We start from the raw sequence: 14,353 nt of genomic DNA, 5'->3' as shown, positions 1-14,353 counted from the left end.
TTGAAAATCTCATGAACATGAGAAAAGTTGTCAAGTAGATTACGGAGACCCTGAATTTTGATGTGTCCATCTCAAACTGGACGGGGATCCTAAATTCTTATTCGACCTATCTAATGCATGCCAGGAGCACAAAACACAAATTAAGCTTCGAAACCCTTAGGGAAGGGGTATCAAGAGCCTTTCCAAAAGTAGAATGCTCTAGACGAGTTTAAGTTTCAACCCTTAAATCTCAATGATCATATTTCAAACAAAATGTGGAAGGATTCTAAAGTCCTGTCCCCCTTGAGTAGACCTAGGGATTACCTGGAATCCAACACACACAAAAATCACATTCTTTTGGGGAAAAGAAACCATAACTGTTTCCAAAATGGGGTTGGATAGTCTAAGCGAGTCTACATTTAGGTCAATGCATCTCAATTATCATATTTATTCATAAGACTAATACAGGGGGTCCTTGAGATAGATTTTAAGTGGAGGTCCCTATCACCATCCTCTATGTGCAACTTTGAATGTATCAGAACCATGAAAAGCTGAAGTGGTCAAAGGAATAATTTTATATCACTTAGTCTCTCAGTAGCTCTGTCTTAAAATTATTATTATTTATTGAAACCCTTATCATACAGTAAATAATGCATAAAACGGAACACAAAGCACAAAAAAGAGAAAAGAAACTAAGGTGACTTCATAATAAATAAATAAGAAGTACTCGAAGTATACGTTTACAGTATGTCAGTATATAAGTTACTTTAGTTTGGATTAAGTTAGGTTATGTTTAATTTCGTTATAAATATCAGAAATGAGTTAAATACCTATGCTAACCTAACTCAACCTAACCTAACCAATCCTAATATATTGCAGCCTAAACTGTCATCATCAAACCTTGCATTAAATTAAAAAAGTTGTCTGGCAATGCTGACTAAATCCAAGGAGAAAAAAGGCGTTTCGGACATTCACTGGTGAATGTCGACATCCACCAATTTGCGGACACTCACAGTAACATATAAAAACTCAATGATTTTTTTAGATCATTCTGCTTTTCCGTTTGCAATTGAAACGAAAATCTATTTGTAACGGGTAAAATTTGTCAAGACAGTGAAAAATAAAATATAAAACCTTTGTAATCCACAAATGATAATAAAAGACCAAATTTGTTTTTGTTTTTTCCTTTTTTTGTTTAACTACTACTACTAACACCTCACCGCAGCACCAAGCCGCCTGAGGCCAACACAGCTACGCACGCTCCTCCTCCATCCTAATCTTTTTAAAGCCTCCTTCTTTACACCCTCCCAGGAAGTTCCCTTTCCCCTTAAATCTTTCTTTATGACATCCTTCCACCCCAACCGTGGATGACCTGCTTTCCGTTTAGTCCTAGACAATTGGCCTAGCCAAGCTAAGAATATGGAGATATCCTTCGTAGGTGTACTTGTCTTTGGGAATCAACGGATAGCTAATATCGGAATTTTTTGCAGCGTTGCTTAATTTAATTATTATCATTTGCACATGAAAAGTTTTTTTTTCGCTGGCTTAAAATATTTTACCCTCTATTAATAGATTTTCTTAATAATCAAATTCACTTTTCAACCATGCAAGATGGACATAGTTTGTATAGCGTACGAGTATATATTTTCTAATATTAGTTTTGGTACTTGGGCATTATAACTAAACCCGCGCTATAAACTGTATAAGGAAACCAGACACGAACCCGAAAGGGTATTTGCTAGATAAATTGATGGCAAAGCGTGGTTTCTTATTGAGTTTACAATATTTAACCGATTGTTTTTGGGGTTTGGGGGGGGGGGGGTAAGATACCTAGGTTAGGGTACGTATTTAAAAAATTCTATGATTTAACTCACACCCACCTAACCGGCAAATAAAAAGCCCAACATTGTTTCAAAAAAATTATATATTAATACTATTTTATATTATTTCGTTAGCATTAACGAAACTTGACTTCTTTCGTGTATTAACTAAAAAAAACTAGTTTTTTTTTTAACTGACAGTAAGGAGCGACATTAAAGCTTAAAATGAACAGAAATTATTCCGTTTATGAAAGGGGCTGTCCCCTCCTCAACGCCTCGCTCTTTACGCTAAAGTTTTTTATCGTTTTAAAAATAAAGTTGTGAGACAGAGTCAAACTTTAGCGCAAAGACCGAGGCGTTGAGGAGGGGACAGCCTTTCATATATGGATTAGTTTCTGTTCGTTTTAAGTTTTAATGTCGCTCCTTACTTTCAGTTAAAAGAACTTGTTTTTTTTAGTTAATTTCTGAACGTTTTTGAATTAATGCAGCTTTGATTTTGCCTCACCGTACATGAATATTTAAAACGAAATTCACATATTAATTTTCCTTTTCTGACTAATTGGCTTTCTCGAAATTTTGTTCTGACGTAACTTACGAATTAACTTACGTAACAAATTTCTATATTCGTATGTTTTTGTTACGTATATTAGGGAGTTCGCTCCCTAGTCAATACCTCGCTCTTTACGCTAAACTTCGAATTTTGTTCGAATCACAAACCCCTGAACCACAAAGTCCAGTTAATTAGAATAGATAGCTCTTTTGAAAGTACTAAAAAAACTATAGCGTATAGAGCAAGGTATTGGATAGGGGATGAACCCCCTCATATACGTAATAATTTCTGTTCGTTTTGAGTTTTAATGTTGCTTCTTACTTTAAACTTGTTTTTTTTATTTAATTTCTGATGGTTTTTTAAATAATGCTGGAAAATCTGGCGCCCCCTTCATGGAAATGTACCTTCCCCCAAGGAAATATCCTCCATGGAAAGATCCTCCCCCGTAACCCCTACTCTGACCCCCCCCCCCCCCTTGAAAAAAATTCCTCCTGAAAACGCCTGTATACTTCACAATAACCAATACTATATGTAAACAATGGGCAAAGTTTATAACTTGCAGCCCTTCCCCCGGGAACAGTGGGGGATTAAGTCATCATCTAAGACATATTAATTGGATTTTCGACTATGCTGAGCAAAATGGCTATCTAAAAATTTTTATTGGGTTACTTTGGGAAAAAAAAATGAGCGTGGGAGGGGGCCAAGTTGCCCTCCAATTATTTCGGTGACTTAACAAGTGCACTAGAACTTTTAATTTCCGTTCAAATGAGTCCTCTCACGATATTCTAGGAATTCTGGAGCGATACGATCACCCCCGAAAAAAAAACAAAAAAAAAACACGCGTCCATGATCTTTCTTCGGGCAAAAAATAAAATAAAAAATTCCAAATTTTTGCAGATAGGACCTTGAAACCTCTACAGTAGGGTTCTCTGATACACTGAATCTGATAGTGCGATTTTCATTAGGGTTCTATGACTTTTAGGGGCTGTTTCCTCCTTTTTTCGAAAATAAAGCAAATTTCCTCAGGCGCGTAACTTTTGGGTAAGACTAAACTTTATGAAACTTATATATTTGAAATCAGCATAATAAGCCGATTCCTTTGATATATTATTGGTATCAAAATTCCGTTTTTTTTTAGTTTCGGTTACTATTGAGCCGGGTCGCTCCTTACTTACAGTTCGTTACCACGAACTGTTTGATAGCGCTGGTTTAGTTATAATGCACAAATACCTTAGTGTTTATATAATATTGGTTCTAATTATGTATTAGAATTAAACTCTATATTAGAATAAATTTTTACTATTAGTCTTAAAATATTAGTAGCTAGACGACGATGTAGAGGTAGATTCCTTATTCTAATCATAAACTAGATATTGAAAAGTAACATACTCACTAACTTAAAAAAAGCATAATCAAGTTGTCATCATGAAATGTAAGAAACCCTTGGAGGTATATGGCCCCGCTGTGGTGCTTAACATGTCACGCCATCGCGTGATCCACGTAGCCGTCAAGTAGCCAAAGAGCATACCGCTTGCCGAAGTAATAACGGTGCGAAGTCACCAAAAACTAATGTTGTTAGTTCGTATAATGAGATTGTAAATCTAAGGATCCGTCCTCTAAGCACGCCATATTTCATTATTCCTAATACCATATACTATCGAGCCATCTTTGGTGGTTTGATTGACGCGTGTGATATACAAGAACATAGTGTGCTTTTAATGAGCAATCTGCAACGCGAAACAAATATCGGTGGGGTAATTCAAAATAAGTTATGCTACACAACCTAAGCATTATAGGCGAGACAAAAGGCTGACAAAAAATCTTGAGGTGTTGCCACATCGGACCTTCGAAATAAATAACCAAAAATAATTATCTAAATTTGACGACACTTTTCGTCCGTAAGAATTCAAACACAATCATTTTTTAGATATAAATTATAATATAATTATAATTATAGTATATACAAGTATTAGGTATAGTGTAATAAATACTATACAGTATTTGGTAGTAGCGGATGTAGGCTACAACTTAAGAAAAAGAAACAAGGGTGAAAAGTTAACAAGAAATCAGCTAAAAACATATGACACCAAATAGCTTAAGAGTGGGTAGGTCTCCTCCGTAGGTGTTTTTCTTTGGGAATCAAGAGATTGTTAATATTTGAATTTAACGGACGACAAGCATTTCCTGATTGAATTATTTTTTATTTGTGTTTACGGTTCAACGTGGCAACAGTGACAAAAATGTTACACTGCCCTAAAACCTCATAAATTTGAAACAGCTAAAAGAGAAACTTTCAAAAATTTCAGGTATGAATAAACTTCAGAAGGGTTCAGGGGCCAAAATTGTTTTTGTGTGATGTCCTTCGTACTTTAACAAATAATTGTTTGTAGACATATAGTTCTGTCTAATCTTTAAAATAAATTCTAATCTGAAAAATCTAAAAATTTTAAGGAATTCCGATCTCAAAAACCTCAAAATTTTAAGGAATTCCGATCTCAAAAACCTCAAAATTTTAACTATGTTCGCATTTCATAAAAACAGATATAATGAAAAATTGTTTCACGGTAAAAAATGAAAAAAGTGTCACTACACTCGGAATTGTTGCAGCTGATATGCGCTAATGCAACTAGGGACGTAGACCTACGCTGAATTTTTTCTTGGAGTAGGCTAGGGGAGGAATAATCGAGAAAAAAATATTGATAATTTCAAAAAGAAGTGCCCAGAAATCCAGGAAAAATTATGGTTTTTGATTAAGGCGCACCGAACCCCCACCAGTGTTCATCCCTGATTACGTAAATAGCGACGAAGACCACACTGCCTTTCCATCATAAACAATAAGTAGAACAAAAGTGAAATTTTTTATACAAGACAGTGGAATGCAACTTTAAATGAATATTTCGACCCAATATCCAAGGGCCGTCCTCGGCAAAACAAACGAAGAGAATAAAAAACAATATAAAAGAAACTTACATTAAAATTCAATCATTAAACTAAAAGGTTTAAAAAAAAAGTTTTAAAAAAGCCCTAATATCATTACTTCAACTAAGTTCAACCAGGATTGGTACACCAAGCGAAGTGGACAGAGAACAATTCATTCAAATGGAATAAAAATACTTACAGACAAGATTTTAAAGCTAATCTCGCCTTCTTGGCAGCCAACCTAGATGGTCTATTCGTAACAGGTTGAGTGGAGTTATTTACTGGTTTTTTGATATAATTAGTTAAATCATTTTTAATTAAATTTGTGTATAGGGCATTAAGCGAATATTCCCCCAAATCTCTATTTAAAGAAATATTACTATTTATTTTCATTTTAATTTCAATTGCCTCTCGAACAACCTGTTTTATGCCTAAATGATTACTAATAAGGCAAGTTTCTTCAAAAAGCATTTTATGACTAGGGTTATCATATATGTGACTGCTTAAAGCAGAATCAAAGGAAATATTTGTACTATTAGAATTTAAAGCTTTAGTTATGTCATCATTGTGTTGTTGTAGACGTTTTTCTAAATTTTGATGGGTTCTACCAACATAAAAATGGCCATAGTCACATGGTATTTGATAAACCCCTCTTTGACGAGTAACTGGGGTTATATATTTACCAGAATTTAGGAAATTCATGATTTTAAAATTATTTGTAAATACGACATAGAAATTATTTTGTGTGCAAACTTTTTTTTAACTTTTAAAAACGTAGTAACTTTTGGAATATATGGAAGGTAAATTATATTTGAGGGCTTGACGGGAACTTCACATTGCAAAAGACCATTAATTTTACGGGAGTGTCTTGCCAATCTTCGGCTAATTGTATCAAACAGTTCGTGGTAACGAACTGTAAGTAAGGAGCGACCCGGCTCAATGGTAACCGAAACTCTAGAAAACGGATTTTTAATACCAATAGATACATCAAAAGAATCAAATTTCAATGCTGATTTCAAGTATACAATTTACATTAAGTTTAATGATACCCATCAAAAGTTATGCGCCTGAGAAAATTTGGTTGATTTTCAAAAAAAGGAAAAAATACCTTCTAGAAGTTATAAAGCCTTAATGAAAATCACACCATCATATTCAGCGTATCAGAGAACCCTAATATAGAGGTTTCAAGCACCTATTTACAAAAATGTGGAATTTTGCATTTTTTTGCCAGAAGAAAGATCACGGATGCGTGTTTATTTGTTTGTTTGTTTGTTTGTTTTTTTTTTTGTTTTTTTTCCCCAGGGGTGATCGTATCTATCGACCCAGTGGTCCTAGAATATTGTGGGAGGGCTCATTGGAACAGAAATTAAAAGTTTTAGTGCCCTTTTTAAGTGACCAAAAAAATGGAGGGCAACTAGGCCCCCTCCCACGCTCATTTCTTTCCCAAAGTCACCCGATCAAAATTTTGAGATAGCCATTTTGTTCATCATGGTCGAAAATATGATAAATATGTCTTTTAGGATGACTTAATCCCCCAAAGTTCCCAGAGGGAGGGCTAAAAGTTATGAACTTTACCCAATGTTAACATATAGTATTGGTTATGGGAAGTATACAGAAGTTTTCAGGAGGTTTTTTTCTGGTAGTGGGTGGGAAGGGTGGGTCGGTGGTTATGTTGGAGGATCTGTTCATGAAGGAAGTTTTCATGGGGGAAGGGAAATTGCCATGAAAGGGGCGCCGGACTTGCCAGCATTATTTATTGGTTATTGGGAAGTATACAACCATTTTCAGGAAGGATTTTTTCTGGAGGGGGGGGGGGGGGCGAGCGGAGGGGTTTACAAGGGATAAAATTTCCGTGGGGGATGTTTCTTGGGGGTAAGGGACATTTCTATGAAGGGGGCGCCAAGTTTCCAAGCATTATTTAAAAAACGATCCGAAATTAAATAAAAAAAAAACAAGTTTTTTCAACTGAAATGTAAGAAGGAATATTAGAACTTAAAACGAACAGAAATTATAAAGTATGTGAGGGGGTTCTCCCCCAAGTCAATACCTCGCTCTTTATGCTACAGTTTTTTTTTATTGCTTTCAAAAGACAGCTCTTTTCTAATTAACAGGCCGTTGTGATTCAGGGGTTTGTTAATCAAAATTTTTTTTAAATTTTAAATTTAAGAGCGTGTTATTTAATATGGGTATAAACCCCTCGTATACTTAATAACATATACGTAATAAAAAAAACAATTTAAAAACAATCGATACGTCTCAATAGTAATCGAAACTTTTAAAAACAGAATTTTGATGTCAATAAATGTATCAAAAGAATGTGTTTATAATGCTGATTCTAAATATATAATTTTATTAAGTTTAGTATCAAACTGTTCTTGGTAACGAACTGTAAGTAAGGAGCGACTCGGCTCAATGGTAACCGAAACTCTAAAAAACGGCATTTTGATACCAATAGATACATCAAAAGAATTAAATTTTAAGGCTGATTTCAAATGTTTAATTTTTATCGGGTTTAATCCTACCCATCAAAAGTTAGACCTGAGAAAATTTGGCTGATTTTCGAAAAAAGGGGGAAAGACCCCCTAAAAGTTTTAGAGCCTTAATGAAAATCATACCATCATATTCCGCGTATCAGAGAACCCTACTGTAGAGTTTTCGAGATCCCCTCTACAAAAATGGGGAATTTTGCATTTTTTGCCAGAAGAAAGATCACGGGTGGGTGTTCATTTGTTTGTTTGTTTGTTTTTTTTTTCTCAGGGGTGATCGTATCGAACCAGTTATCCTAGAATATCGCGGAAGGGCTCATTGGAATGGAAATTGAAAGTTCTAGTGCCCTTTTTAAGTGACCAAAAAAATGGAGGGCAACTAGGCCCCCTCCCACGCTTATTTTTTTCCCAAAGTCACCTGGTCAAAATTTTGAGATAACCATACAGTTCAACTTGTTCAAAAATGTAAGTACTATGTCCTTTAGGATGACTTAATCACTCGCCTCTTCTGGGGGGGGGACTTATATTTATTAACTTTACCCACTGTTAACATATAGTATTGGTTATTGGGAAGCATACAGACGTTGTCAGGAGATATTTTTACTGGTAGTGGGGGGGGGGGGTCAGGGGTTATATGAGAGGATCTTTCCATGAAGGAAGTTTTCATGGGGGAAGGGACATTGCTATCAAGGGGACGCCGGACTTCCCAGCATTATTTAAAAAAAGATCATAAATTTAATATAAAAAAACACGTATTTCAACTGCAACAGCAGCAACGTCGAAACTTTAAACGAACAGAAAATATTACATATATAATTGGGTTCAACCCGTAGTCAATGCCTCGCTCTTTAAGCCAAAGATTTTTTAGTACTTTCATAAGAGCTATTTATTCTAATTAACGGCCTTTGTGATTAAGCGGTCATTTCTAAATAATTGGAACAAAATTTGAACTTTCGCTTAAAGAGCAAGGTATTGACTAGGGGGCGAACCCCCTAACAAACGTATTAAAAATATATGAATATAGAAGTTCGTTACGTTAGTTAATTCGTAAGTTACGTATATTTATTATTAATGAAAACGTTCGTAAATAAAATTAAACAAGTTTCGAGAAAGCCATTTAACTAAATAAAAGTAAATTAATATGAAAATTTTGTTTTAATTATTCATGTACGGTGAGCCAAGATCAAAACCTGCATTTATTCAAAAACGTTCAAAAATTAAATAAAAAAAACAAGTTCTTTAAGCTGAAAGTAAGGAGCGACATTAAAACTTAAAACGAACAGAAATTATTCTGTATATGAAAGAGACTGTCCCCTCCTCAACGCCTCGCTCTTTACGCTAAAGTTTGACTCTGTCTCACAACTTTATTTTTTAAAATAATAAAAAACTTTAGCGTAAAGACCGGGGCGTTGAGGCGGGGACAGTCTCTTTCATATACGGAATAATTTCTGTTCGTTTTAAGTTTTAACGTCGCTCCTTATTTTCAGTTTAAAAAACTTGTTTTTTTTAATTTAATTTATTAATAAAGACAATAGGATAACTGTTTCCAAAAAGTATGTCTCTAATAAAATTTAGTTCATCTGTGATGTAAGATTCAGAGCAAATGTTTAGGGCACGGTCAACAAGAGATGTAACAACACCTCTTTTAATTTTTGGGGGGTGATTGGATTTAAAATGTAGATATCTGTTATTTTGCGTGGGCTCTCTGTAAATTGTAAAATCCAGTTTATCAGTACTACGCATAATTAATACGTCCAGAAACGGTAATTTATTTGCATTTTCAATTTCTAAGGTAAATTGTAAATTTCGGTCATATGTATTAAGGTGATATAGAAAGCCCCTAAGTTCATTTTTCCCATAATTCCAGAGTGAAATTACATCATCCATATACCACCCCCAATAGACATGTTTAAAAAAATATGAATTTAAGGCCCAATTCTCAAGATGTTCCACATAAATGTTTGCTAAAAAAAATTTCCCTGTTGTTCTACTTATTGTTTATCCCTGATTACATTCTACAATGACGATGAGTTACGGTAGAAGGAAAGCGCTGAGGGTTGGAGTGTAGGGGGACTTCTTAGAAGACATGAAAAATAGGTAAATCATATAAAAGTACATAGAAAGTTATGGTGTACATAGAAAAAATAGAGTACATAGTACATAGTACATAGAAAGTATAGAGTACATAGAAAGTTATAGGCGAAAACATTGAGATTAGGTGAAGGATAGTCACAAAAATCTTCCAGCTCGTAGCACTTATATGACCCGTTTATTAAGTTTTCGACCTAGGTTATAAATTTTCGACCTACTGCTACGAGCTGGAAGATGCCATTAAAATATTGTGCTAAAAATATGATTTCCAAAGATGTATTTCATAATATCAGCTTTTAAGTACGTTTTGTGTCTCGTCACAATAATATTCACAAATAAACAGTAGGCAACTAAAATATTTTTCATAACATGTCTGTCATGATTTACATAGTAAATGAAAATATTAAAATGGGTCTCTCATGTATAAGATGTATGTTTTTTGAATAAAGCACCTAAAATGAGTGTTAAAACTTTGTACAATTACTGTCTTTAACGGAGTTCGCTGTGCGACAGTAGAGGTATATGATCTCGTTACTCCTAAGCTGTCTCGTTTCTTTGTGGTCTCGTTCCTCGTTTCTCGTTTCGTTGCTCTTGGGTTTTCTTGTTTCTTCATTTCCTTACACTTTTAACCTTGCTAATCTTATTCTAATTTGACATCATTTTATAGAATTTTAAAGCTTTTTGAAATTTTTTTTTGGCTTGCTGTAGTCCTCAATATGTAATGAAAGAGACAATTCTGATAAAACTGGAATCGGTTGTTACTAAATTATTGTCAAAAGCTATTTTTCTGGTGCACTTTTTTTCATAACTTGAGATTTAGCTTCAGGCTTAAAAAAACACTACCATGCTGACAACCAAAGAATTTAATTCAGTAGAGTAATGACAGGGGGCAAGGGGCTCTATTGCGCCTCGGTTGCCGCTCTCAGAAGAGTTCCCTAGAGTTAAGTTTTTAAACAAAAATTACTGTCTAATGTTTAAAGCCTGTTCTGAGCATGTGTCCTTATTTTTAAAAAAAAAAAGGTTGGTTGATAAGTATAGGTAAGGATGCTTCGGAATGATCAGTTTTTTGTTATTTTTTGTGTTATAGTCTTATCGTAAATAAATTTATGCATTTGTATTACTATTTATATTTCTGGGGGGGGGGGGGGCAAAGTTTCATGCATCATGCACTCATTATATAATCAACGCCACTGATGTTTTTGACATTTTTGTTACTGAATTAGTGTTTTCATAATGGCGTTTTATGGGTTTTATCCCCTGGGTTCACTTGCTGAGGTGGCTTTACGACCTAAGAGGTTGAGGAGGCTGAACCGAGAAAAATATTTTTAGTGCCTCCTCAAAGATTGCCCAAATGAATGTAATTTTTGTATGCTTAGATGAAGCCGTATTACTCAGCTATGCCGAAAAAGCTGTACTCTAGAAGAGGTTCGAAACTTTCCTGTGCACGTCTCTTTTCTAGTTCAGAAAATATCGGAGAAGTCCTTAGACATCATCAAACACAATGCAGTGCTTTAAGAATCTCTGAATTTTTCGGGATTTATTTGAGTTTTTCTAAAAGAAAATTGGGTTCTCCGAAATCTCTTTAGAAAATGAAGTTTATATATTTGCCAACGTTAAAATGAAATACAAATTCCTAATTCTCATTAATGCTAACATTCAGAGGTATTTCGTAGAACCCGATTTTTTTTTTTTTTTGAGAAATTCGAAGAAACTGAAAATTCTAGGATAATGGAAGTGTGGTGCACTGGTTCATTCTCTGAAGTATATCTTGTGCCAGAGTGCATAAGGATAAAATGTGATTATTTTTTTTTTTTTAGGAAGTCTGGAATAAAAGCGGCGACCTGTCAGTTAGTCCATATAGTCTTTCCTGACTTTTTTTTCCTTTTTCTGGAATACAAATTTATCTTCACTACACATAAAATGTCTGTCATTATCTGCGAATTTTCTCTTAGCACATTTTTCAACACAAGAATAATAAGGTGTCGCGCCATGTTTTTCTAAACACAGGAAACATAAAATTCTTCAAAGAGCTTTGACAACACTGATTTAATGGTAATTCCAAATCGAGCCTTGTTTTGGTAATAAATCAGTGGTGCGTTGTTTGATCTTTAGTGATCAGGTGAAACTTTATTCATAAATATATCTAATGAATGTCAATTAATTGTTTATGAATATTAATGATTTAATAATATACATTCATTGCTAACCTATACAACATGAACAATTTCTGGGGTTGCCATCATATGTGTTTTATTGGTAAATGTTGGGAATTTATTGTGCTCAAAGTTAGTGAATCAAACAGTTCATGGTAACGAACTGTAAGTAAAGAGCGACCCAGCTCAATAGTTACCGAAACTCTAGAAACCGGAATTTTGATACCCATAGATACATCAAAAGAATCGGATTTTTATGTTGATTTCAAATATATAAGTTTCATTAAGTTTAGTTTTACCCATCAAAAGTTATGCATCTGAGAAAATTTGCCTTATTTTCGAAAAAAGGGGGAAACACCCCCAAAAAGTCATAGAACTTTAATGAAAATCCCACTATCGGTTTCAGCGTATTAGAAAACCCCACTGCAGAAGTTTCAGTAGAGATGCCCCTATTGACACGATCCCACACCCCTGCGGCCACCAACAACTTTTTTTTTTTTTACATAATTTATTAAAGGATTATCGATCGAGTCTAATGGGTGTCAAGGTCAATCAATCTGTTGTTGTTTGGCCACGTGTGAATGACACGAGGGATGATTTACATAATCGATGGGGGAATTATTGATTCAAGAGCGTGGGGATGACGGGACATAATTTATTCAAGGATTATCGATCGAGTCTAATGTGGGTGGGTGTGTCAAGGTCAATCGATCTGTTGTTGTTTGGCCACGTGTGAATGACACGAGGGATGATTTACATAATCGATGGTGGAATTATTGATTCACGAGCATGGGGAATTATGAAACAATATGGTCATAGAGTCACTCGGGGGAAAGATTACGTAATCGCTCAATGACCTCTTTTTCCAAGATCGATTTATTTGATGTTGTTTGGCTAGCCTGCCCTGAGAACTTGATTTTCATAATCGCTAGGGAACATTATTGATTCACGAGTGTGGGGAATTAAGAAACAAACATGTATTCAGTGTTATTTGGCTAGCCTGGCCTGAGAAATTGATTTACATAATCGCGAGGGGAAATTATAGATTCACGAGAGGGGGGAATTAAGAAACAAACATGTCTTCATTGTTGTTTGGCTAGCCTGTACTGAGAACTTTATTTACATAATCGCTAGGGGGAATTATTGATTCACGAAGGGGGAATTACGAAACATTAAGGTTTCTTTAATCTTAGGTCTGAGGGATTTATTTATTATTGTTGTTTTGGACAAGTGCATGCTAGGGGTGAATGTCAAGGTGTCCTGGAACAGGAAACAGTTAGATCACATGTTTCCTTCTCAGCCAATCATCGAGTCGGATACATCCTCCTTCTCAGCCAATCAGAGACGTGCTTACATATGATTTTCCCCATTACATAACAATTCGCCCTTGAGATTTCGTATATAACGGGTATGCAATGTGATTCAATTATCAGAAAGTATTTTGACGCTGTGTAAACAACAATGGATCAATTTGATCAAGTTGAAGTCTTGGCAGCCACAATTTACCATGTAAGTTCTGTTTTATTTTCACACTTGTTTTCCGTGGTCACCCTCTCCTCTCTTCGGGTAAACCCCCCCCCACCCCTATACACACGCCACTATATGATGTTTATACTCGATAAAAAGCGTAAAATACGCTCTTTTTTCGTTACGTAAACCCCATCCTTCCTTCCCCCTCTGTTTACGTCCATAATTCTGTTTTTTGATAAATTCCATATCTTATCTAAAAGCAACTGTCAACTTTCTGTCATTCCCTTAATATACAGTCCGCTATGGCTTGACTTACAGATTTCTCGCAACGATTTACTGATCTGATAATTACTGACACCCCTTTTAAAGTACATCCGGCTTTGATAAATATACAAGAATTTGGATAGCGGCTTAACCAAAGGTTTCTCTTTAAGAAAAAGATATAGTGCTTTATTATGCGTAAATTGAATATTATTTTTACCATATCTTGCGGGGTGGGGGAGGGGATATTGTACCGGACTTTTCTCAGGGGGATTTTCGGTGGGGTTATTTTCAGGGGTCTGTTTTTTTCTGGGGGGGTGTGATAAATATACAAACTAGGCCGGCATTTGAACGGTTCAGTGAGCTGTAATTCTTCTTTCTCAGATTAAAAAAAGGATGCAATTAGTATATTTAACTAATTTTTTTTAACTTTGTTGTGTAAATTGAATAGCATTTTTACCGTTTCTTTCGGCGGTGGGGGAGGGGGTATTTTTCCATTACTTTTTTCTAAGGGATATTTTCCGTGGGGGTTTTTTTCCGTGTTATGTTTTTTTCTGTGGGTTATGATAAATATAAAAACTAGGCAGGATTTTTAATGTTTCAGTGCGCCTTATTTAAAATCTT

The 14,353-nt window shown here is 34.9% G+C and overlaps 1 protein-coding gene across 1 annotated transcript in view; it reads left to right on the top strand.

Annotated features, from left to right (window-relative positions):
- LOC148949972 (papilin-like) overlaps positions 1-11,716 on the top strand; it is a 191,685-nt gene extending 179,969 nt beyond the window's left edge. The window contains exons 10-11 of the mRNA XM_089091751.1: positions 3,854-4,103; positions 11,663-11,716. Of these exons, the coding sequence (XP_088947877.1) occupies positions 3,854-4,103; positions 11,663-11,716 (304 nt within the window). The remainder of the gene's footprint in view (positions 1-3,853; positions 4,104-11,662) is intronic.
- The last annotated feature ends 2,637 nt before the right edge of the window (positions 11,717-14,353 follow it).

Source organism: Artemia sp. Qi Xiang Cuo, chromosome 7, assembly GCF_049724085.1.
Source record: "Artemia sp. Qi Xiang Cuo chromosome 7, ASM4972408v1, whole genome shotgun sequence".
Taxonomy (NCBI): domain Eukaryota; kingdom Metazoa; phylum Arthropoda; class Branchiopoda; order Anostraca; family Artemiidae; genus Artemia; species Artemia sp. Qi Xiang Cuo.
Note: the sequence above shows the minus strand (reverse complement) of the source record. Positions and strands in the feature narration are given on the sequence as shown.